Raw genomic sequence first — 25,583 nt, 5'->3', positions numbered from 1 at the left:
AAATTTTCAATGGTATCCAAACTAAAGCTCTCCTGGCGCAACTTAAGCCAGTCTCCCTTGTCCTGTAGCGTGTTATCTGGTAGAATACACTGACCTTCTCAGCCATGACAGGAGAGGCTGATGAGAATTTTGCAAATACCAATCCTGCAGTCTTGAGGCCCAACCTGTTAGAACTCTCAGCTCTGTCATTATTACATGCTCATTATTATAGACCTTCTGCTGGCCAAGCCCTGGCATAGGTTATCCAGAGAAGCTGTGGCTGCCTCATTTATGGAAGTGTCCAAGGCCAGGTTGGATGGGGCTTGGAGCAGCCTGATTTAGGTGTCCTTGCCTATGGCTGGAACTGGCTGAGATTTAAGGTCCCTTCCAACTCACACTATTCCATGATTCTGTGATAATAAGGCTAAAAAAGGACAGCATTGACTTGCTGTTTCCAAAAACTCACTCCCTCAGCAGCTCACATGAGGGCCTGTTTCCCACAGCCATCCTCATTCCAAGAGCAAATCCCTCCTCCTTCAGGCCCACCTTGGCATGGCCTCTCTCTCCCAGCCTCAGGGTTTCCGTGTGAATCTCTGCTGTGGAGATAGCAGCTCCATGGCCCATGCCCCTGGATGGAGGATTCCCACCCTCTGCCAGCCCTGGGGCTGTGAAGTGCCACAGAAGGTCGGGTGAGCTGCAGCAATGGTCCCCAGGATGGATTTTGGAGCACAAACCCCACAGACCCTTTGGGGCAGCGTGTGGGGAAAACCAACCCTCAGGTCCCGGTGTGACCCAGAGCCTCCACCTGCGTGTGCATTTCGAAGGGAGCACCTGCAGAAAAGTAATTTTTTCTGATTTATAGGGAGTCGGAAAATATTTTCCTTTGAAAATAGGGACTGTACTTTGCAAAGCAAAATTCAGGGGTATAGAAATGCTTGGCTGGGAGCTCACAGCTCTGGAGCTTGGGTTGTTTTGGAGGCTCACATTTCTGCACTGGAGCCTGGGTGTGCCCAGGGTTTAACACTCGTTATTACAGCTGGGAATTTCTTTCCCCTGTGGGAAGTGTGTCCCAGTCCCTGTGCAAGGTGTCCCGTGTCCCGGTTCCCGTGCCCGGGGGATGTCGCATCCCTGCCCTTGGTCCTCCCGGCCGGCAGGCGGCGCCCTCTCCGCTCGGCTCGGTTCCCGTGGCCGCTCCTGGAAGCGGAAGCGGAAGCGGCAGCAGCGGCCCGGCGGGGCGGCTCGGCAGCAGCGCCGCCGCGGAGCGCCGTGAGTACCGGGGGGAGCCTCGGGGGCCGGGCAGGGGGCTCCTCTCCGGAGAGGACCCCTGGGGGCCTTGGGACTCCTGAAGTGGGCGGGAGGACGGGGCTTGACCCAGAGTGGCCTGGCCTTCCGTCCCCGGCCAGGCCTGGCCGCCGCCCCGGCCGTGGAGAGACCCCCGGGGTCTGCTCGTCTCCACCCCGGGATGTGTCCCCGGCCTTGGGGGCGCCCTGGGATCTGCCTCTGGTCGTGGAGGCTCCCCCGGGACCTGCCCCTGGCCGTGGAGGGACCTCCTGGATCTGCCCCTGGCCGTGGAGGGACCTCCTGAGGTTCTCTCCCGGCTGTGGAGGGCTCCCCGGGATCTGTGTTCGGCCGGGGAGGGATCCCCACGATCTGCCCGCCGTCCCCCGGGACCTGCCCCCGGCCATGGAGGAACCCCGGGAGCATCACCCTGGGCTGACATTCCCGTGCCAGGTGGCCGTTCCCATTGGCTCGTTAACGTCTGCTGCTCTTCGGTTTTTATCCCTTTTCCTGCGAGAAGTAGGTCGGGTTAAGAAATAGCAGCATCTGGGGGTAGGTGGCGAAAGGACGTTTTTTCTTTGTTAGAATTCTTCAGATGAAACGAGATTTGCAATTCAGGTTTGAAGGTTCATTGTCAGTTCCTGATGCTGTCTTGAGCACGGCACTGCTCGGTGCATGCCTTGGACCCTCCTTCCAGTTGGACAGGGCTCTTTTGTTCTGGATTTTGGTGCTGTAAATAGCGTGAGCAGAAGAAAGACCCGTGTTTGTTTGGTTTGTGTTGCTGAAGGTGAAACTGAACTATTAATGTTAAAATGGGTTTGTGTCAAGGTGCAGATCATATCTTTTTCACTCCTTTGGGGAGATGTCTGTTCTGTTCTGGAGAGCCGTGGGAGAGCCAGTCCATCAGAGAGCTCTGGCAGCTGCTCAAGCCTGTGTCTTGAGCTCCAGCGATCCTTCAGTGCCTGTTTGCTCGAGGGAAATGCTTTATTTAGGCTGTATTAGTGTTTTGTCAGGCTCAGGCCAACGTGCTGTGCCCCACCAGTGTACACAACACTTGTGCAGTCTTTCCATGCTATATATAGGCACCCCCTTCCTCCCTCTGAGGACTGACAATCCTACACCTTGGGCTCTCCAGGAATGAGCTATGTGACAGCAGTTCATAGCTTGGATCCTTTTGGAGCTGCCCTCAGCTCTGGGATTTACAGTGGGAGGACTTGGTTTCCTCTTGCCAGATGTCTGGGCTGATAATTTCAGCTCAGATACACTTTGTAAAGCCCAGCTGACTGCAGGAAGAGATATCTCCTGAATTAACAGCCTGTTGGGCAGATAAGACTTGTGTTGCAAATAAATCCATTAAGGAAATGCTTTTTTCACTGTGTCCCCTTCTGGTATTAGTAATTGGGACCATGTAGTAGTGTTGATCACTGCTAGACCCTTCTGAGCTTAGTTTGAAAGGTGATACAGATAAACCCAAGAAGTTATGGGAGAATAATGGACATGAGCTACCTAAAGCTGCTGTGTGGGCTGATGGTTCCAGGACAGCTACCAGTGTTGTGTCTTCTGAGCAGTTGTTTGTCCCAGCTCTTGCTCCTCTGTTCCGATATCAGTGTAGGGAGGTGATTTGTTGAGGTCTTGGAGGGAAGGAAGCAAGTGTGAGCTTAAAGGGGAAGAATTTATCCACTTCACGACCTGAAATGAGTGGTTGGTATGTGTGGGCATGGGAAAAACAACAATAAATCTGTGGCTCTGTGAAGTCTTTAGTCCCTTCTGAAAGGCTGAGTGGTGCCAGCCTGTTTTCCAGAGCAGAAAAATATTTCCCAGTCCTCTTTCTTCTGCTGTGAGTTTTATTCCCCACATGAAAGGATGGTTTTCTTAAAGCATTTTTGCTGTGGGGTGTGTTGGGAGTGCGCAGTGGGGATTTGCTGGAGCTGAAGCTCTGCTGTTCTGTTTTTTCCAGAAACATGCAACATGGCAGCAGCCATGGAAACTGAACAGCCGGGCCTGGAAATCTTTGAGACTGCAGGTCATGAGGAGCAGGTCCCAAGAGAAGAGCAGCCAAAACTGGAACCTTTCTATGTAGAGAGGCATTCCTGGAGCCAGCTTCGGAAACTGCTCACAGATACACGGAAGTATCATGGATACATGATGGCAAAAGCTCCTCATGACTTCACATTTGTGAAGAAAAATGATCCTGAGGGACCTCATTCCGACAGGATCTACTACCTGGGTGAGCTGGCTGGGACAGTGTCACTGCAGGGCTGTTTGGCATTGACTGCTCCTGACAGCTGGGTGTTGCTGGCAGTTAAATCAAAAGGGATTCCAGGCCACACTGGCTGCTCAAAAGTCATGGTTGTGATCGTAATATCTTATTAAAACTTGTGAGGTAATCTCCCATGGGAGTGGCGTGCTTGGAGGTGACCCATTAGGCCTGGAAAAGAACTGGGAAGTGTCCTTTGGGCCATGATCCCAAGCTTGAAGTCTGTCCAGTCCCTTTTCTGTCACCCCAAGTAATACTCTCTCCAAAAGCCGTGCAGGTTTATCTCCTTTCTCTTATTACAGCTGTTGGGTGGAGCCTTGTTCTGTTTCAAAGTTTCCTTCCAAAGCTAAGATTTTAAGTGTAATTCTTTGTACCTCAGCTACCAATGGAGCAGGTTTTCCAGGAATCCTGTGGGGAATAAATAGCACAGGTCAGGGGCAGCTTAGGGAGTTAATACTTTTCTCAACATTTTGGTCTTATTAACAAAAGCTTCATGTAGTTTGTTGTTCTTGGATTCAGTGCCTCAGCTGTGCATTGTTTCACTAATTAATATTCACTTGGTGGAAGTGATTTGACCATAAGTGATACTGTGAGCAACCCTCTGAGTGGCTTTTTAGAGCAGGCCTTGTGGTGGAGGAGTGCTTTTGTCTGGAGCTGCAGTAGCTGAACATAAATCCATGAAAACCTGGATTAGAGGGAGAAACAATGGCTGAAGCAGAGGCCTAGGAGCCAGAGCCATGTTCTAGCCCCACTGCTTATCACTTAGGCTACTTGCTTAAGCTCAGGTTTTGATTCACAGTCTTTGCATGTGCTGTGCAGTGACACAGTCAGAACACTGCTGGTTTTTTTCCCTTTTCAGAAGATGGGAGTCATAATCCTTGGATGATGCTGAGTTCAAGCACATCACGGGTGGGTTGAGGTTGATTCCCCTGGGATGAGCTCTAGTTTTCCAAGTGCCCCTTCCTGGGTTATAGATCAGACTTGGCCTTCCCTGGAGCACACCTCTGGTCTGATCCCCATGTGCCCTGGCAGGAGCCTTCAGAAATCTGAATAGCACTGAGAGAGAGGAGCAGGACAGGGATGTTCAAACCTCCCTGAAGCTCAGTTACCTTTGAAACACAGGCTGTGTATCCCAGACAGGGGAATTGGCACAAAAGCCCTCCTTGATTTATAAAGCTTATGGAATTAAAGGGCAGTTAGGAGACACAGAGTGCTTTGAGCAGCATGGGGTAAGCCTGGGTGGTGTTGTTCTCTGCCTTCTCTGTGAAGCAGGGAATTCCTGCAGTGCAGAGACCATCAGTGCTTCCTCTGGTGGGAAGGGCCTGGGAAACTGTTCCTGGGCATCCTTTGAGATTGTTTGGATTATTTATACAAAGCTAATATACTTCTTTTTCACCTCACTTTCACAATAGCAATGTCTGGGGAGAACAGGGAGAACACACTCTTCTACTCTGAAATTCCCAAAACCATAAACAAAGCTGCTGTCCTGCTGCTTTCCTGGAAGCCTCTTCTGGATCTTTTTCCGGTGGGTCCTGATTTCTTTCTTGCTTCAAGCCTTTGGGATTCAGGGTTTTCATAGTGAAAATGTGAAGTTTATTGTCTTAAAAATGTAAAGATTCTCCTTGTACATGCCAACCCTGCAGCCATCCCAAAATGAAGCACAGTTTTCTCCTCAGTGTTTGGAGTTCCATCCTCTCTGTGTGCTGGATGACTCCTTTGCTGGCAGAGATGGCAAGTGCTAATTTGCATCAAATTCTGTGCTGTGATATCCTGGGGATTGCTGAAGGAGCCTGGAGTCTCCAATCACTTCCCTGCTGTCTTGCAGGCGAAGTGATGATTCCCCCGAGGATCAGTCAGTGGCTCTGTGACTCACACAGGAGCAGAGGATCCCTTTCCCACTCACTGGGATGTGGATTCCCTTTTCCCTGCTGCACAAGCAAGCCTGCACCATCCCATCCCATGCACCATGGCAGGCTGGAGGAGGTGGGACAAACCCCACATGGAATGAGGTGGATTTTTCCCCGTGTTATTTCTCGGGGCTGTCAGCCAGACATAAAACTCCGGCTGTGCTCTCCTCCCACCAGCCCAGTCACTGCATGTCTGTGAAAGTGAGCAAAGTCTCTTCTGCTCATTCTAGAAATAACAAACCCTCAGTCTGAGCTTTCTTATACCAGGGAGTATTGGGAATAATGCTGGCCTAGCTATGGGAGGAGTGGCTATCAGTTTACAGTTGTGTGGGATCTGATCGTGGCCTGCACCTACGAGCGCTGATGGCAGAGGCAAAGCAGGAGTGGGGTTCCAGCCGGCAGCAGGATTCTGGAGGAGGAGGATGTCTGCTCAGCCATCTGCTTCTAAGCAGGGTAAGGCATGCAGAGCAGAAGTGTTGATTTGGGTTCTCTGCCTGTTTTCAGGCCATCCTGGACTATGGGATGTACTCCCGGGAGGAGGAGTTGCTGCGGGAGAGGAAGCGGATCGGCACCGTCGGGATCGCCTCTTATGATTACCACAGAGAGAGCGGCACCTTCCTGTTCCAGGCAGGGAGTGGCATTTACCATGTGAAAGATGGAGGCCCCCATGGCTTCACCGTGAGTTTACTCATCCTCTCTGCAGGACTTTGCTCTGGCAAGGACCTCCTTTGGCTTGGAGTGAGGGCAAAGAGCAGATCAGCAATTACTGCACTGGCACAGGAAGTGACCTTGATAACCCTGGGAACAGGGTTCTGCACAGGCTAGGCTGTGTTTCCATGATTGTAGAAACTCAGTTGCAGGGCTATAAGAATGGTAAAATAGTGGCAGCAAGGCAGGACAACAGATTTGTTTGATTTTTCATGACTAGCAGTGTCCATAAAAAGCAGCAAAAGGCTCATTGCTCTTCCATGGAGTCAGGCATCACATCAGAGACAACTTTTGTCCCTGGGGCTGAATAATTTATTATTATTATTATTATTATTATTATTATTATTATTATTATTATTATTATTATTATTACCTGGTGTTTGTCTAGCCCTGCTGCCAGGGGTAATTTACTGTATCTTGAGTTGCTTTTGGAGGATAAGGTTGTGTGTTCTGCCAGCCCCTTTTGGGGTGCTGTCTTTAAGAGTGTGCCAGGCTTCTCTACACAAGCTGCCCTCTGATTTGGGGCTGATCCTCAGCTCTGGGAAAAGAGGCCTGATGAGACCATGGTAGAGGCACACCTTTCCCTATAAAATATCTGCATAGTATTTTCCTGTGTGTCAAGTGGGTAGATTCCTCTCTAAACATGTATTTGAAGTCAGTGCCCACACTACTGTGCTCTCCTGAAATCCAGGTTACTTGGTGGATATATTCCTGTGTTATCATATCTTACTGTGTTTCTTTTGTGTTTTTTAATTCCAAATAGCAACAGCCTTTAAGACCCATTCTGGTAGAGACCAGTTGTCCCAATATCCGGATGGATCCCAAGCTTTGCCCAGCTGATCCAAATTGGATTGCATTTATCCATTGCAATGACATCTGGATATCTAATATAGAATCCAGGGAAGAAAGGAGGCTGACGTTTGTGCACAATGGTAATGCATCCTGAATTCAATTCTCTACCTCCTCTGCACTTGTTCTTGCTAGACTGCACTGAGCAATGGCACTAAAGGTTCTCCTGAAATGGGGGTAATGGCCACCTTGTGCCACCTTGTTTGTCACATTTATAGACTTCCCCTAGTGCAGATACTGTGGGATGATTCTTTTCCCTGCACTGTGCAATCTGGCAGAATGAGTTGTTTGTTGGATACATATGGAGGGGCTCTTCTCCAGAAACACAGCACATTGCTTTTCACTGGAACAGCCTTTTTGGAGTGGAGGAGCTGTGGGTGGAATAGAGCTGGAGGAAAGTTTCTGCCAGTGAAATCAGGCTGCAGAGACTTTTGAAAGCAGTTAAGGCAGTTTCTGAATAGCTCTGGGGCTTCTGCTGGCCCCTCATACTCAATAACTTAGGTTTTCACTTCTTACCCTCTTCAACTCCGTTTTAGGCATTTGTTCTGGAAGAAAGAAAATGAGAAATTGTAGATAAAGCACTTTAAAAATCAATTTCATTTTGTATTTAAACTATATAATTTAAATTTTAGTCAATTGAAATTTCTGGCACTTCATAATAATGCTTTAGACTATTTAAATGCTTAATATTAAAATCTTATGTAAGTACAGTAAAAATAAACTGTAGCAGTGACTCCTTCTCAGATGATAATTATTTATGGAGCGCTGCTAAGTTACCTCCAGGGTAACAGGAAAAATATTGAAGCCCTATGGATATGTCATCATGTTGAGATGTTATGTAAGTCTGTTACTTTTGGTTCGTACAGTGAGTGAAATATTGATGCTTTCATTTTTCTGGATGTTCATATTTTCAGTTCTGTTGTTCAGAAAGGTTTGGGGTTTTGATTTTCTTAAAAGTTCCAATTCACTGAACTCAAGTAGAGAGAACATTTTCTTTCTTAGACTAATTGAGAACCTGATTAGGTAGAAGTAAGAAGAGAGAATGGCTTTCCTTTCCTAAAACAAGCTGCCATGTCAGAGAGGATTAAATCCTCCCTAAATATATGAACAGAGAAGGCTGGAAGCAGAAAACAAATCTGCTGAGAAGTCAGATTTATTATCTAGTAATTGTTCCCTGGGGGTGAACTTGGGCTGTGTTTGGGATAATGCAGAACTGCTTTGGTTCTGCAGCACATCATGAACTAATTCTTTTGGTGTCTTTTTTTAGAACTGGCCAATGTTGAGGAGGATCCCAAATCTGCTGGCGTGGCTACTTTTGTGCTGCAGGAGGAGTTTGACAGATACACTGGCTACTGGTGGTGCCCAAAGGCACAGCCCAGTAAGTGTGGGGATCCATCGTGTCTGACAGGCCCTGTCCAGTGCAGAGCTCTCTGTTCCTCCTGCTTTGTGCAATTTGGGAATGGCCTCCTTTGGAGCAGTCTGCAGCAGGGGGCAGGTTACAGGAGAGCACTGGGGGGAGAGACTTCCCTTCTCACAACAGTGGTGGGACTTGTAGGAGTCTCAGTGTTTTCCTTAATGAAACATGAATCACAGGCTTTATTGGATTTTTCTTCATCCTTCCAATCAGTTCAGGCTCCTGAGAGAATACTGATGCCTGCAATAACTGATAATTCTGTTCTGTAATTCTGTAATGTTAATTCATTTACAGCACTGGATGGGGGTAAAGTTCTTCAGATTCTTTATGAAGAAAACGATGAGTCAGAGGTGGAAATTATCCATGTCACATCACCCATGCTGGAGACAAGAAGAACAGATTCCTTCCGGTACCCCAAAACTGGTGAGACACTAAAACTTTACATCTCTGTTTCTGGAAGACATCAATTTTATTCCATGTGCCTGACAGCAGTGACTCCAAGACTGGAGCAGAGAGGTGTTGAGTAGTCTTTGAATTGGTGTAAAGTTGTGCAAATGTGTTTGGGGAAGCTGCTCTGGAGGCTGGGTGAGTCACTGTGGCTGTGCTGATACTGCAGCCTTGTGGTTACTGAGGGCTCTGGCTGTCAGGACTTGGCAGGAACTCTCTCTCATTGTCACTGTTTGAGCCACTCTCTGAGATCCTGGACATGAGTTGTTGAGGAGTTGATTCTCATTACATCCCTGTATTTCTGAGGGAACAGCTCCAGAATCACAGCCTTTTGGTGTTTTGGGAGCATTTCTGTTTAGCTGCTGGCAGTGCCCTGGCAGTTCAAGTTCTGGAGGACTCTGATCTCCAGGATTACTCTTGGACTTTGAACAGCAAACCTGTCCTGCTGCAGCCTGCCAGGAAAACCTCCTGTGGTCACATTTGCACACAGTGAATGATCTGGAGGCTTCAACAGTGAAGGGCTGAGGGCAGGCTTGAAGTGGAGTGCCACTGGAGGCAGGGAAGTGGGATTTTCGCAGAGCTGCTGAGGGCTGATTCACTGTCAGGTGTGGGGCAAGTTTGAACAGTTCATAGTTGTCTCTGCTGTCACAGCAGGACACATTGCTCAGGTAACAATGGTTTGCTCTTTTTCCTCACTCCTGAAATCTTCATTTTTTGGAGAAACATCTTTCTTTGGCTGACCTCTTCAAGCTGCAGAATTCATTCAGATCTTGTAGATTCCCCAATTCACTGGAAAGGCTTTCTGCTTTCCCTGATTTACTACTTGTGTCAATGATAGGGAAAGGCTCAGTGTGAGGCTGGGAAGTAAGAGGTGACACTGGTTTTTTGGTGCTTGTGAACACTCAGTTTTCTGAGAGTATTTTGCCATGGCTCTATTCAATGCAAAGAAAACAAACTAACAAAAACCCAAATCCCTTAAACAATATGTAGCTTTACTATCATAATGGCACCAGTAATGGCAGTAGGTTTTTAGTTATTTAATTTTCACAGATGCTCTTTAGCACTGGATCACGTTCTGTGTACCACCTTGGAATAACAACCTAACAACCTTTGCTATCCCAGTCACTCCTGAGCATTCACATCCACCATGTAAATGCATCCACTGATTTTGGGAGACAGGTCTGACTAGGACAATGGTGTGGCTCTTGATCTGTTTGCAGGATTACAGCCTATAAATCACTTCATGTTTGCAGTTTCTTTTTTCCCTGCCTGGTCCTGTGCTGTCTCTCAGGCTTGCAGGGAGGCTATTTGATCAAAGAGTATTCTGCTGTTTGCCTTTTCCAGTCCTGTGTGAATAACACCACAATAATGCACAACAAACAATTGATGCCTGACTGTTAACATCTCTTTTTTAGGTACAGCAAATCCAAAGGTCACTTTCAAGATCTCTGAAGTGACAATCAATGCAGAAGGCAGAGTAAGTCTATGTTCTGTTTGTGTGCCAAATACATTTAGTTGCTGTGATTTTTATTTTTATTTTGTCAAATTCATTTTCCAGTTCTGTACAAAGAAACTTTCCTGGTTGTGATGGCTTCCTGGCTTCTCTGGAGGCAGTGCCCTTGGCTCATTCCTGTGCAGATACTCAGTGTGCAGCAGTATTTCTCAAGGCTGTGCTTTTCTTTGCTAGCACTGGTGTGTGAGCTCAGCTGCAGAGCAGAGTATTGTAGGTGTGGATGGTTAGACCTTCTTATGTGACTGATCTCTTGATTGGCTTCAGATACTGGGAAAATTGGATTGCAAATACAGTATATCACCTTACAAAAGCATGAACATATGGAAAGAGATGAACTTTGCTTTTGCCCTGGGATTTTTTAAGCAGATGCAGAAATTTCCACAGCCCAGTCCAAGATCTTTGGACAGATGGGAAATTAATCTTATCAAACAGATACATTAACAGCCATAAATTACTGGAATTCTCCCAACTCTTGAGCTCCTTCAGCCATCAGCAGTCACCTGCTGGGATAGTGATGCTGGTGTCAGCCAGCAAAGGCAGGGAAAGCCTTCAGGACCCTTTGGGTACCACTGGGACTTGTTCCCAATCCCAGCAGGGACAGACTGCAGCCCTGCATTTCATGGATTAGAGCCACATTGGTGTCATGCAGGATGTTCAGCACCTATCCATGAAAATCCTACAAAAGAGCTCGGTACAAATCACCTCCCCTTTACAGGGGGAGAACTGAGAGTTCAAATGAGTTGTGCAAGATGAATGATGGGTTTGTGAGCAGCATCCTGATTTGTCTGTTCCCAGCCCTGGCTGTGCTGGCAGTGTGCTGCTCTCCTGCTGTGCTGGGATCTGGCTACAGACAGGGTTCAGTCCCCTGTGCTGCAAAGGCTGAACAATCTAAATTGCAAAAGCTGCACAGAAAAAGTCTTCTGTGTCCAGGCTCTCATCGTGCATGAAAATCTGGTTGTGGGGGTTCATCTCAGTGTCACTGAATTGCTGCTTTGTCAACAGATTGCAGATGTTGTGGATAAAGAGCTAGTTCAGCCCTTCGAGATCCTCTTTGAAGGAGTAGAGTACATTGCTAGAGCTGGGTGGACGCCAGAAGGAAAATAGTGCGTATGTTAATCCTGTCTCTGCTCAGAGGGTTTGGGGTCCTACAGTCAGAAGCAGATTGTAGTGGTCTTTGTCTCCTTCCAGCTTAAGCCTGCTTTCACTTTTACATTGCTACCAACTTGTTTGTGCAAAGGGGACCATTTTTCCAAAAGCCAAACCAGAGCCCTCCTTGTGTCTTTCTCTGCTCCCTGGCCCTACTGCTTTGGGTTTGGGCACTCGCAGCCTTTGATGTGTGTGTCCTCTCAGCATCCCTGTGAGAGAGAGTGCAGTGCTATTATCCCCATTTTACAGATGGGGAACTGAAGCCCAGAGAGGTTAAGTGCCTTGCCATGGTCACGCAGGAAGTCTGTGGCTGAGGAGAGAAATGAGCCCAGGTCCCCCAGGCCCTAGGCTAGCGCCCTAACCACTGGACCATCCTTGCTGACCAGACTTACTGATCAGAAAACCTGCTGTAAGTGCTACTTACATTTGCATGTCATTTTAACCCTGTAGATGATGTAGTACAGTGTTTCTAACTCACCAGAAGCTTTTCCCAAAGGGTATTTCACTGAAAGGGTTGTCCAGCCCTGGCACAGGCTGCCCAGGGCAGTGGTGGAATCACCATCCCTGGAGGGACTTTAAAGCTGTGTAGATGTGGCACTTGGGGACATGGTTAGTGGTGGGCTTGGCAGTGCTGGAGGAATGGTTGGACTCAATGATCTTAAGGGTCTTTTCCAACCCAAATGATCCCATGGTTTTCCAGAAGTGCACTCCTCCAGGTTTTGAATCTAAGGATGGCTTTCACCTTTTTAATTTCTTTCCCATCCAAATGTGGAAGAAATACAGGGACACATTTGCTGTATTATCCTGCTTTTTGCAGAATTACTGTTGGAGCTACATATAAAGCTGTCAGAATATGGCAGGGGCTGCTGCTGGTCCCTTTAGGTGCCAGTGTTATTCTCTGCCAGGTGTACATCTAACAGTAGCATTTCCACTAGCATCTTGAAATTTCAATTGAAATTTTTTCTGCTTCATTATTCCCTCTGATTTTTTTCTCTTCTCTTTCTCCCTTGAAGCACAATTCAAATCGGGGAGAACAGAATGAGTTAAACTTTTGAACTTGCAGTGCTTATGCAATATTAAAATGAAGCAAAATAGGTTTCTTGTGTTATGGAAGAGATTTGTTTATGTGGGTGAAATTTTGCACGTGACTTAATCTCCAATTGAATATTCTTGACTCCCTCAAAATGCCTAGTGCTACTGGGTGTCTGCTGAGATTTTCAGACTTGTGTCATACTCATGGTTGCATGTTATTTTCTCTAATATCTGTGTCCTCAACAGCATCTGGTCCATCTTGCTGGATCGCTCCCAAACTCGGCTTCAGATAGTCCTGATCCCTCCTGCATTATTCATCCCCACAGAAGATGATGCAATGGAAAGGCAGAAACTTATTGATGCTGTACCAGATTCTGTTACACCTTTCATTATTTATGAAGAAACGACAGACATCTGGATAAATGTAAGAATTTGAATTTCAGCCTTCTCTGACAGTTGGTAGCACTCAAACAATGTTTGTCACTGTCCTGCCAAGGGGAGTGATCCCATTATGCAAGTTCTGTGCATATTCAGTGCTTTCTGCTGTGAAAAACAGGATGTAGAGAAAAGATTTGGGATGTGAAAACAGACCTGCTTTGCTTGAGTGAATGCAGTTCTCAGAGCCAGGAGCAGAGCCTGGAGCTCTGGTGTTTCCAGGCAGCCCCTTGCCCACTGTGTCACTGGCACTCTCCAGCTTCTTGGTGCCAATTGTTAGTGCCAGCAGTGCCAGATAAAATATTCTCTGGGCAACAAAGACGTAGCAAGGTGACACTGGGTGAAAAGTCTTGAGACACAGCTAACAGGCACTGAACCCCTCCTGAGCTACATCTGCTCTGGTGAAACAGATTAAGGGTGTGATGTTCTGGGAGGTGAACTGCAGGGCCTGTGCTGAGAGCAGTCAGGGTGCCTGGTCACTGCTGTAAACTGTGCCTCTCCTCACACTGCTGCACATAAAGATAGATCCCTGTCTCTGCAGTGACATCCCATTGGAGGTGTGCCTGGGAGCATCAATCACTTGGCACATAGTTGGATCTTTCAGCAGAGAGTATTTGCACAAAGCCTTCCAGTGAATGGTCCCCATGCAGCAAGTGCTGTCTATGATAACACATTCTCTCCTTAGTGTTTGGTTTCAGGATGGTACAGTGAGTTCTCCTTTCTCCATTATTTTTACTGTCTGAAGTGGTTCTTGATTGGCGGCTCATATTGTGAAGATAAATGCTCCCCAGTCCTGCAAAGATTGTCCCTTGAAGCAAGAGCTGGCATGTTGATGAGTGGGAAGATGATGTCAGCTCATCCTTCTTTGAATAATCCTTCACTTGCAGGCAGCACAGGACAGAGGTCTGCAGAGCTGGACCCATTTCTGTGTTTAAGCCAGAAGGGCAGGTGCAGAAAAACTTCATGAGTTTGGTGACCAGGATACAGAGTTAGACTGGCAGAAGGCTGGAGCTGCAAGGAGGTGGCACTGGCTGCAGACTCCCCTTGCTCCAAGTGTAACTGGCTCTCCCAGGAAGGAGAGCTGCACCCAGTTAGCCTGAACTGTGTGGTCTGTGTAGAGCAGCAAGAGGAGCATAATTTGTGTGACTGCAGTGCCAGAATCCTGCTGCTAACAATAATCCACTGCTCTGTCTCCTCAGATCCATGATATCTTCCATGTCTTCCCTCAAACCCACGAAGATGAGATAGAGTTCATTTTTGCCTCCGAGTGCAAAACAGGCTTCCGGCACCTGTACAAGGTCACCTCAGTCCTGAAGGAGAGCAAGTACAAACGTTCCTGTGGAGGCCTCCCTGCCCCCAGTAAGGGCAACTGTTCTTGTGCTTTAACTGGTTATTTGTTGCTGACCAGTGAGGACATAAATGTCCTTCCAGATGGCAGGAATTAATGTCTTATTGGAAACTTCTACCGTTGTCCAGGAAAGCACTTCAGTGTAAAGTCATTCCTCTGGAAATTGTGCAGGGGTTATTCTGTTCTCAGCATGCCTTAGTTTTAACCCTGATCCTTCCTTATGGACTAGAGGGAAACGTTTCCAAAAGCCAGATGGGAAACAAGCTCCCTGTGATACTGAGACATAGTTGGCTTTTCTTCTTCACTGCTGGAACTCGGTCTTGCTCAGATGCAGAAAATCACTGTGTGCAGAGCTCCCAGAGTGGTTTTTCCACAGCATGTGTTCTTAAATTCACAGTTCCATGCTGTGATAATTTACTTAGTGTGTGTTGAAGGCACCTACTGAACTCTGTATGCACAAAAAATACTCAGAATTTTACTAGAGGTTTTCCTAGTTTCATGCAACTGTTGTGGGTCTTTTTCCCACATAGTATTATATCTTGGGCTGATTAGATTTCTCTGAATGCATCTGATTTCTTTTTCTTGCTAAATCTCCCTTATTCTAAGGGAAATGAAATGATCTTACAAAAACAGAGTTCTTGCAAAATGCTCTCTTTTTGACACTTCATATTTTCTTTGCCTGCCTGTTGTTCAGTATATAACCTTTATTTCTATGCAAGTGACAAAATATTTTTTAGAAATAAAAATCTCTGTACATTGAATATTTGCAGGTGACTTCAAGTGCCTCATCAAAGAGGAGATAGCAATTACCAGTGGGGAATGGGAAGTGCTTGGCAGACATGGATCCAATGTAAGTCTTGCTCTTGCTTTCTGGATATTCTGCCACACACTGCAGGGAGATGGTCCCTTGGAGGGATCAGCACAAATCTGTTAATCCAGTATGGTTTTAGCCAAAATACACAGTATTTCTGTCCTGTGTAACTTGTGAGCTTGCTCAAGGAGGGAAGGAATGGTCCCCAAACTGCTGCTCTTCCATCTCTGAGCTGGATGAATTCTTTGATCATTTGAATCAACCTGACAGAGTTGTAGACAGTGAGAGCAGTTGTTTGGTTTGTCCCTTGCAGATTGCTGGGCTCCAAATCAGCATTATGGAATTGGGACAGGAGGAACGTGGGGGAGAGATGGTAGAACTGGATAATGAGGGATGTGCTGTTTGTTTTGTTCCTGACAGATCTATGTGGATGAAGCCAAGAAACTGGTGTACTTTCAAGGCACAAAAGATTCTCCTCTGGAGCATCACTTGTACGTTGTTAACTACGAGAACCCGGGCGAGGTGAAGCGTCTGACGGAGCGCGGTTACTCACACGCCTGCTGTGTCAGCCAGGTACCTGTGCCTGTCACTCAGCAGGCAGGGCAGGATTGATGTACAGCAAAAGCAGATCTCAGGCTGTGTTGTGCCCTCCTGTATATTGTACAGTCAGTGTGTAAAACCACCCTGGAAACCAGGCTTGACCTCCTGGTTCCATTGCTGTCCAGCTCACTTCAGGCAAAAGGAGCCAGGATGAGTTGTTTGAAACTCTTTGAGCTCTCTGCCTGCAGTGGGCTAGAGAGCAATCACCAGAGGAGATGAGCCTGGGCAGCATTGGGTGGAGTTCCAGGAATCCAGCTGGGAATTCATGGCCCAGAAGAAGGTGTGTGACAAGCTCTTCATGCCACTCTTGCATTTGCAGGTGTATCTTTGGGTTTGGAGTGTTAAGGATTGTAGTAGTTCAGAAACAAAAGTGCTCAGATTTCTGTTTTAATTTGGTCCAAAGCACCTTCTGAAAGATGTAAATGCAAAAGAAATGATCACTTGCTTGTGACTCTGCACCAAGGAGTTCAAGGCATGTTCTTTTCCTCCCCAGGACTGTGACATGTTCATCAGCAAGTACAGTAATCAGAAGAGCCCTCACTGTGTGTCCCTGTACCGGCTGACAGGATCAGAAGATGATGCAGCTCATAGGACTAAGGAATTCTGGGCTACCATTTTAGATTCAGCAGGTAATGGCATGGGTGAGGAACAGGAAAAGGACAAGCAGGATCACAGGATAAAAGATATCCCAGCATATACTTGCTTGAGGTTTGCTGTTGTGGCTTGTCTCTGAAACTCAGGGTTGTGTGAGGAGTTCTGGGAAGTACAGGAGGGACATTTTCAGCTCAGCAACAAATGGATATAAACAGACCATGAAGGAATTTAGAGTGGAAATTACCAATTTTCTCCTGCCAGTTTTAGCTCAGGGAGGGATTTAAGTACATTTGCTTGCTCTGATGTGCCTGCCAAAGAGTGTGTTCCTGGGAAGGGAGGTGCACTTCTTAAATAGTGTGTGCTGCTGCCTACTTGTGTCTTCATGGGAGAGCTCTTGGGCTATAATCTTCCACTGGATTTCTGTTGCCTTTTATTTCTCCTTAGCTGGGGCATACTCCGTGTCCTGTGCTTTCCATGTGTTAATGTAGCCAGTCCTAAGTGGGATTACAAAGGGATGGAACATCTGTAATGGCTGTGTCAGGGGAGAAGAGTTACTCACAGGAGAGCAGGGATGGGAATGTGATAGAGCTCAGAAAGCTCACCTGGGGCTGGGGCATTGCCAGGCTCTGCCTGGATCCAGCCACACCCACTGGAGAGTGTGGGGGAGCTCCACTGGGATTGCAGTGAGACTGGTGACAGGACAGTGGTGCAGCAGAGCTGTTACTTGTCCATTCCTGTTAAAACCAGGCTCTCTGCTCCCTCCCATGGCAGGTCCTCTTCCTGATTACATTCCCCCTGAAGTATTCTCCTTTGAGAGCTCCACGGGGTTCACACTGTATGGAATGATGTACAAACCCCACAACCTGCAGCCTGGGAAGAAGTACCCCACAGTGCTCTTCATCTATGGAGGCCCTCAGGTGAGTTGGTGAGCAGTGGGATGGGCTGGCAGGGATCACTCCACTGCTCTCCTACAGGAACACTTCCTGCTCTGTGCTGAATCCAGCAGGTGTCATTTTGCCTGTTGGGTGAGTAGGTGCTTGGCCAAAGGTGCTGTAAGGATTCATTGTTCCCAGGTCATGGATCCAGGCACTGCCACTTGTCTGAGGACAGGTACACAATAGCAGAACTGGAACTGGGAGAAAAGGTAATCAGATAGTCCTTGTTCCCAGTTCTGTCTCCTGCTCCTCTCCAGTTGCCTCAGTTCAGCTCTTCATACGTGTGAGACAGAATGGCTTGTTTTATTAGGGGTAGAGTTTATTGCACAGCAGAGAGAGAGAATCCTGCAGCAGGGAGTAGGGATCTTGAAAACTTTGCATAATAAAATTGTATAAAGCATTTAAAGGAAGGTAAATATAAATAAAATCTGAAATTGGATTAAGAGGTGACCTCTGAATTCTGTGCTACTCTTGTATTCCAGGTACAGCTGGTGAACAACCGGTTTAAAGGAATCAAGTACTTCAGACTGAACACTTTGGCCTCTTTAGGCTATGTTGTTGTTGTCATTGACAACAGGGGCTCCTGCCACCGAGGGCTGAAGTTTGAAGGAGCCTTTAAATACAAAATGGTAAGTGGGCTCTGAGTCTGGCTCTGTTCTCAGCCAGAGATGGGTTTGAGTGCCAGTGTTACCAGCACTGGTTTGGCACAGGCGCCCAGCACTGCCTGTGTGACACTCCTGGGGTTTGGGGACAGGAAGTGTGTAGAGGGGAGTTGAAGGAAGAAAGGTAAAATGTCATGGTTTGAGGTTGTGAACCAGCTGCAACCTGACACAGGGTTCATAATGAGGCTGTGATTCCTCACAGATATAATTTGCAGCTCACATGAAGCAGGACAGTTGCGTTCTGAGCATGGATCACTCCTGAGCACCAAAGCTCTGAAGGTGGTTGTCTTGGGCAATGCTGAGAATGTAACTTGTGCCTGTAACTAACAGAACTTTGTCTCTGCCCTGCCAGGGACAGATAGAAATCGATGACCAGGTGGAAGGGCTGCAGTATTTGGCATCACAGCACGACTTCATCGACTTGGAGCGTGTGGGCATTCACGGCTGGTCCTACGGAGGCTACCTGTCCCTAATGGCTTTAACACAGAGGTCAGATATCTTCAGGGTATGTTCATGCATTGAGTACTTACTCTGGTGGTGCAGACAGAATCTTTCCTTTAATAGTGTGACTTCTGTGGGTGGTCACAGCACAAAGACCTTGGGGCTTGCTGTAGACAAGTTAGGACACAGTGCAATGGCTGCTTTCTTCAGGACTCTTCTATTTGGGTGACTTTGCTTTTCTAGCAGCTGTTGGACTGCTGAGCTTGCAATGACTTAGCTGTGCTGCTGTACCTCTACCTATCTGAGGTCCCCTGTGCTGAAGGTACCTTAGGTAGTGTCAGCTGCTGCCCACTTTGTGCCAGCTGAGCTCTTTGTGTTGTGAACCAGGTAAGGGAAACCATCCTGGTGTAAAACAACACCTCCTTCTCATCCTCCCTCTTTTTGGCCCTGAGAGAGTGGTTCCTTTGCAGGCTGTTGAATTCTCAGATCAAATTGCCCATGCTGCTGCAGAGCAGTGTGTTCTGAAGCAGCCAGGAGGATAGCCTGAGGATGGGGAGAGGTACTGGAAAGAGATTCTTGTGCCTACCTGATTTTAGACCACTATAATAAACAGATTGCCTTTTGGTAGAGGTGTGTGAAGAGCTGTTTATTGCCCTTGAGGTGTATTTTGTTCTTTGTGGCTGCTCTTGCTTTCTTTAAATCCAGTGTTAATATTACTGGAATGTTTAATAATTATTTGTCTCAATCCTTAACAATTGTTGTATTTTTACCTTTACAAACACCTGCCTTGCAAAGAGGTTTTAGATGGTTTTGTGGTGGTTTTTTGGTTTTTTCTGTGTCTTTTTTTTTCCCCACAAGCCTGTCTGCAAGCTGTTGGTAGCTGTGCCAGGGTAGTTTGCTGAGTCCTAGGGAGCTGTTTCTGTTAGACATGCAAATGGACCCAAACCCACAAAACCTCACAGAATGCACTTCCCTCAGCATCCCTTGCTAGGGGTATGTTTAGAGTCACTTCCAGTTTACCTGTAGGCTCTCACTGGTGTCCAGCACATGTGGATCATAGCTGAGCTGGGGCAGAGACAGCAAGGATTGCTTTGCTCCTTCCACAGTTACAGGAAGTTAACTGTGGATGAAGTTAACATGGGTGAAGCCATGGGAGGGAAGGACACTCCCAGGTCAGGGGCAATGTTGTCACTCCCAGGTCAGGGTCACTGCTGTCACTCCCAGGTCAGGGTCACTGCTGTCACTCCCAGGTCAGGGTCACTGTTGTCACTCCCAGGTCAGCTCAGTGTTGTCACTCCAGGTCAGGGTCACTGCTGTCACTCCCAGGTCAGGGTCACTGTTGCCATTGCCAGGTCAGGGTCACTGTTGTCACTCCCAGGTCAGGGTCACTGTTGTAATTCCCAGGTCATGGTGGCTGTTGTCACTCCCAGGTCAGGGTCACTGTTGTCATTCCCCTCTCTGTGGCACTGGCAGGTGGCAGTAGCTGGAGCCCCAGTCACACTGTGGATTTTCTATGACACGGGATACACGGAACGCTACATGGGGCACCCGGAGCACAACGAGCAGGGCTACTACCTGGGATCTGTGGCCATGCAGGCTGAGAAGTTTCCTTCTGAGTAAGTTTGCTTCTGGCTTTTGTCTTCTTTTTCCTACCAGGGAAGTTCAAGCCACATAGACACATTTTTATCTCCCTGTTATTGGTGTTTCTCTAATCACAAATGCTCACATTAAATAATACTAAAAAAACCCAAACCAATACTCAACACTAATAAACTTTTACATAATTACAGACCATTCCATGTAAGCCCTTTTATATTATATTTTGTGTCTAAAGAAATGACAAACATATCTTCAATTTGATTAGCACTTTAGATCCACATTAAGCTAAACAAAAATTAGTTGATTGGTATGTTTTTGTATTTTCTGAGGCTATCTCAGCACAGCAAGATGGAGCCGTGGACTTTCTTGCCAAAGAGCTGACAATCATCAAGGTTTAAGGCCTCATATTGTCCAAGCAGGGAAGCATTGCTGAGAAATAAATAAGATATTCAGATAAAAGGTCTGACTGTAACATGCATGTGCAGGAAGAACTTTCAGAGAAGGAAGGAACATGTTTGAGAAATGTGCCTATGCAGAGCAGTTTACAACTGTGCAATTACTGCTTTCAATGCAAATACTCTTTTCTGGGGAGTGTTTTTGTAGGACTGTGAAATGAGTGGGATGCTGTCTAGAACTGTTTGTCTCTTGCTTTTCCCAGACCAAACCGTTTGCTGCTGCTGCATGGATTCCTGGATGAGAACGTTCACTTTGCACACACCAGTATTTTACTCAGCTTTTTGGTGAGAGCTGGGAAACCCTATGACCTACAGGTGAGACCAGAACCAGGGTGTAAAGGTAATGTGTGTGTCTTGGAGGAGTCCAGAATTGGAGCTTGTGCCATGGCTGTGCTGGACACCTTGGAATTCCAGGATAAAATTGTAGCATTTGAGCCAAGCATTTTTTTAAACGTTAATATTTTATGAATTTACAGAAAGAAAAATTGGGCAAATAAGCAGTTAAGGCTGTTCCTGTGGAGATCTGCAGCTGAAAGGCAGTGCAGCAGTGTTCATGCAGCATGGAAAAGGGTTCTGCATTTAATTAAACTCTGCTGGCTCAGTGCAGGTGGAGCCCAGGGATCACACATCACACTGCAGAAGTGGGAATGTGCTCTGGCCAGGAGCTGCCTCTGCTCAGCCAGGCTGATCCCCTCCAGCACAGCTGGGTCCCAGTGGCTTCTCCTGGGTTCAGGCAGTGGAGGATGAGGTGTGTCAGTTCAGGTGCAGAGTCAATTCAGGGACATTCCATGTGGCTCTGGGACTGATTTAAATATTGGCACCTTCAACTCCCGTGGATATTCATGACTTTATTTTCCATTTCAGATCTACCCTCAGGAGAGACACAGCATCAGGGTCCCTGAGTCGGGGGAGCACTACGAACTGCACCTGCTCTATTACCTGCAGGAGAACCTGGGCTCTCACATTGCTGCCATGAAGGCCATGTGACTGACCTCAGAGCTCTGCTCCACGGCTGCTCTCTGCACAGGGAGGTGTAGAAAACTAGAGAAAACAGGATGGAACGTTGCTTTCTGGTGCCTGCCACACGTACACACCCTCACAGACACTTTTTTAAAAGTAAATTTGGTGCCATACGGGAAATTAAAGTACAGTGATCTAATAACTTTAGTTATTAAACTTCAAGTTTAAGTTGTAAATAAAATCCAATGTCTGTGGTATAATAAGTACCATGGGTGTTCTCTTGGGAGATGAGCTGAAACTGAAAATACTTCTACAGCACCAGATCTTCACTTTTTAAAAGCATTATGGCATAATTGATGTATTTTTACAGTGTGTTCCTTGATATCTTATGTTATACTGGATGATTTACTCACTACACAGCAAGAGTTTACCTGAATGGTTACAACTTTTATTAATTTCAAATGCTATCATATAGCTTTTATGCTTTGTGAAAGGGATGTGTCTCACTCCTTAGAAGGTGGTCACAAGTTGGACACATCCCCTGTCTAGATGTTAATTGTTTTTTAAGAAGAAAGACTTTTAAGCTGCCTCTTACTATATTTGAAGTTTGGCTTCAGATCAGTTGATGCCAGGTTCTTTGATTCCTTCTCCCTTAGGATAAATCATTCTTCTTCCAGCAGCTTGAGAACCTATCCTGATTGTACTTGATTTCAGTGGAGAAGTGAATTGATACTTTACTGTGATATGGGCATAACAATCTTATATTCTGAGGTGCAAACTAACATAAGTTAAAGAGCAGAAACTGTAAACTTTCAAACAAGCTTCAAAGTGCATCCCATTGAGATTTTTTTCCTGATGTTCACTCTGGAGCTGGGTTTGCAATACTCCTTCCTCACCCTCACATCAGCATGATATAAGCATATGCATCATGTTACAATTTAGAAATTCAATACTCTAATTCCAAGTTCTGCAGAGGATGTGTGAGGAGGCCTTACATGTGAGGCAATATGAACTGTTCTGTTGAATTTCCTCATGTATGAGGGGCTATTTCCCAGGCTCATGCCCTTTCCAGTCCCCTGTTCCTGGGTCCTTTCTAGCACTACTGTGCATGATGATGATGCTGTCTTTGAGAACCCCTTTCTGTACAGCTTCAGGTAACCCTCAAGGAGTTGCAGTCCCAGTTGTGTTTTTCCTACTGAGGTTTTAACTAAGCAGCAGGCTTGGCTGAAAAGCAGAAATATGTGAAGGCACTTTTAACTGGCAACAGGTAGGATAGAAATCCATAGAAAGTTATTCTCTTTAATGCAGAAAGTTCTCCCTTTGAGACTGGCCTCTGGGACTCTGATAAGTTTTAATGGTTTTCTTAGAAACCCAAGAACTTCCTTTCCTTTCTGTTTTGGTGCTAGAGAGAAGCAGAGCATGATTTTCTCTTCGTCTGCTGAAAATCTGGAATCACTCTTAGTGTTTACGCTCTTAGAACTCCACATGTTGTAACCTTGTACTTTCCTTGGTTTTGTACTGTTCAGCTTGATCCCAGAACTCTGGGATTTAACAGAGTCTGGCTGTATGGGATCAAACTGCATCTTTTGTCAGTTAAACTCCTGGGCACATGCACCAAAGCCAGGGCAGTTACAGGGTTGTGAGAACAGGATCCGGTTTTTGGGATACACAAAGGAGCCAAAGCCACCAGGGTGCAGGGAGTGGCTCCTCTGCACTGGGGAGCCTTGGTTCGGGCTGTTTGCTGGGTTTCAGATTGCAGTGATTACAAGTGGATCAGTTAAAACACCATTAGCAGGTCAATAAGGGGTTGATTTTGAGAAGGAGCCCAGCTCCAGGAATGTCCTCTCAGCCTTAATTGTGGCTGGAGCAAAGGCAGCATCCCTGGGGAGTGTGCTGCAGTCAGCACCCAAGAGAGGAGCACATGGGTAGAGATAAAAAAAGCTGTTCCTCTGGAATTCCATTGTGCTCCCAACTGTTTATGCTGTATTATATATACATATATCTATATCTGTTCATATATACATATATGTATAAAATTACCCATGGATAGTATTCACCTTTTCCAAGGTTGTTTATATTTTGTTCAATATTAAATTAACTTGCTTTTTTGGGGTGTTTTTGTTCTTTTTCTAGAGGTGATTACCCTTGAATGTAAATGTATATGATTTTTAAGATGAAATTAATCCTTTTGTTTAAAAAAACAGAACAAAAATGGCCTTCATCAAACAGTGCTTTTTTGGGGGACTGAAGAACTAAACATTTTGTGAGTAAACCAGGCTGGGTTTGGATTTGAGGCAGGATGTGATTCTAAGTGCTGACACAGAATTTTTAATAATGCATCCTTCCACTGTTTTAAATATATACTTCAAAAAGCTATTAAAGTACAATATACTGTAACTGCTCTGTTTTATAACATAAATTATGGATTCTTTCTTTCCTACCATTTTATTTTCTTTTTCTGTAGTTAAGCACTTTAAGACCCCGTGCTCTCTTATCCTGTGGAAGTGCTGGAAGGATTTACCACCAGAGTTTTGTAGTTCTTGCAAAAGAGATGCCTTAGATGAAGTCTGGTTCCATCTAAATTCCCAGTGAAGAAAGGCCCCATTGTGATCAAGACTGCAGAGGTAGGAAGGTGTTAGTGCTGAGGGATTTAGCATCTTTATTTTTGGGGGGGAGTGGCACTCCTGCACCTCAGAAGGTGAACTCCTGGTCTGGGCAAGGACCAGGACAAGGCTGAACCTCACAGTCCTGGAGATGGGAGTGTCACTCAAGGAGGTTTCCAGACTGGTTGAGATTTGGGATTGTATTTCATCACTTCCTGCATGTTAAAAAATCTCTTGGTTAACATGAGTTTTAAGCAGAGCTAGTGAGATCCTGGGCCAGCACATGCAAGGGAAGTTGTGGAGCAAAAAGGTGTGAGGAGGAGCCTTTGCTGTGGCCCCCAAAGCAGAGCTTGGCCCCTCTGCCTTCCAGGTGTGTCTGTCCTGCTCTGAGCAGGAGTGGGACTGAGCCTTCCTGGCATGGTGGATGTTTAGTTGCACAGGTGTCTTTGAGATGAATGTTTAAGAACATATATCAAATATGGGGATCTGAGTGCTGAGATACTGAAGTTGTTGTGTGTTGGTGCAGGCAGTTTCCTGTCTTTTGAGGTGCTTGGGTTTGGTTGTGTTTGTTCCTGGTGAAAGCATGTTCTTTCACCCCATTTTAGTGCAGCTTCCAGTGATGCCTTGTGAGTGTGGGATGTGCAAAGCTGTTGGGTTTCACCCCCACCTCCCTTTGTTCTCAATGATCTCTTTTTATTCAGAACACAGTAAAATTACACAGAACTGCTTAATTTTTACAAATTCAATGGAAAAATAAGCTCAAAGCACCAAGCAAAGCTTTGAAAATAGCTAACTTCATCATATTAGAATGGAAAATGCATTCCCTCCTTACTAGTGGCATTTGGAAATAGGCTATGGAAAAACTTTCTGAGTGGGATAATGTAGTAATGCTTTAACCCTGGAGCACCCGCACCTGAACCTGGGTAGGAAATTATGGAGAATTCTCATGCTCTGAGTTCCAGCCCATATTCCCTGCCAGGAGAAATGGGTTGTGCTCCTGCTGTGTGTGTCTGTTGTGTCCAGCTGTCCTGCTGCTGTGACACCCAGCCCCTGCCCAGGCAATAACAGAGCCTGAGTGAGCAAAACACAGGCCAGGTGAGGCCCTGCCTTGGGCTGCCTGTTTCCTTGGTGCCAGAACCCTGCAGAGACTTTCCACGTGCCCCTTTGGAGGGGCAGAGAGCTCTTCCTGCGGTTTTTCCTCGGCTGTTCTGCACAGTAGAAGTTCAGGTGTTTAATTTGAGAACATGAAGTGCCTGCTGTTTGCGTTAACAAAATTGCATGTCTCACTCCAGTGGGTTTATTGGGCTCCCTCCCTCCCCCCACCCAAGCTCCATGGCTTTTAATCATGTAAAGTGGAGACATTAGTTTTGCTGCGTTTTATTACAAAACCTTTGTTGCAATAAAGATGCTGCTAAATAAATTGAATTAAATGTTGGGTTTTTTTCCACCCTATTTTCAACTGTCTCTCTCCTTGATTTAGGAGAGCTGGTGTGTAATTAAATCAGTGGCCTCGTTGTGCTGTGGAGAGCAGCAGTGATGTGTGTTTGATGCACCTCGGGTGTTCCACAAAAGCAGCTGCCATGTTTCCTGTCCCTTGTGTTTGGGAGATA

The 25,583-nt window shown here is 46.4% G+C and overlaps 1 protein-coding gene across 2 annotated transcripts; it reads left to right on the top strand.

Annotated features, from left to right (window-relative positions):
• Positions 1–1,198: 1,198 nt before the first annotated feature.
• On the top strand, positions 1,199–25,398 carry LOC117002112 (dipeptidyl peptidase 8). Of its 2 annotated transcripts, XM_033070935.2 has the most exons (20): positions 1,199–1,245; positions 3,215–3,484; positions 4,927–5,039; positions 5,926–6,099; positions 6,893–7,061; positions 8,246–8,356; positions 8,687–8,815; positions 10,255–10,316; positions 11,355–11,455; positions 12,777–12,954; positions 14,165–14,324; positions 15,084–15,163; positions 15,545–15,697; positions 16,218–16,353; positions 17,090–17,235; positions 17,736–17,882; positions 18,268–18,420; positions 19,830–19,972; positions 20,614–20,725; positions 21,275–25,398. In XM_033070935.2, the coding sequence occupies exons 2-20, from the start codon at positions 3,226–3,228 to the stop codon at positions 21,395–21,397; spliced, it is 2,649 nt and encodes an 882-aa protein (XP_032926826.1). In that variant the 5' UTR covers positions 1,199–1,245; positions 3,215–3,225; the 3' UTR covers positions 21,398–25,398. The 2 variants fall into 2 exon arrangements, 1 of the variants encoding a protein (XP_032926826.1); XR_006163041.1 differs by lacking the exons at positions 14,165–14,324; positions 15,084–15,163; positions 15,545–15,697; ... (5 more) ...; positions 20,614–20,725; positions 21,275–25,398 and adding an exon at positions 11,748–11,907 and having other exon boundaries at positions 11,355–11,459; positions 12,777–12,864.
• The last annotated feature ends 185 nt before the right edge of the window (positions 25,399–25,583 follow it).

Source organism: Catharus ustulatus, chromosome 12 (genome assembly GCF_009819885.2).
Source record: "Catharus ustulatus isolate bCatUst1 chromosome 12, bCatUst1.pri.v2, whole genome shotgun sequence".
Classification (NCBI taxonomy): domain Eukaryota; kingdom Metazoa; phylum Chordata; class Aves; order Passeriformes; family Turdidae; genus Catharus; species Catharus ustulatus.
This window is presented reverse-complemented; position numbering and strand designations above follow the sequence as displayed.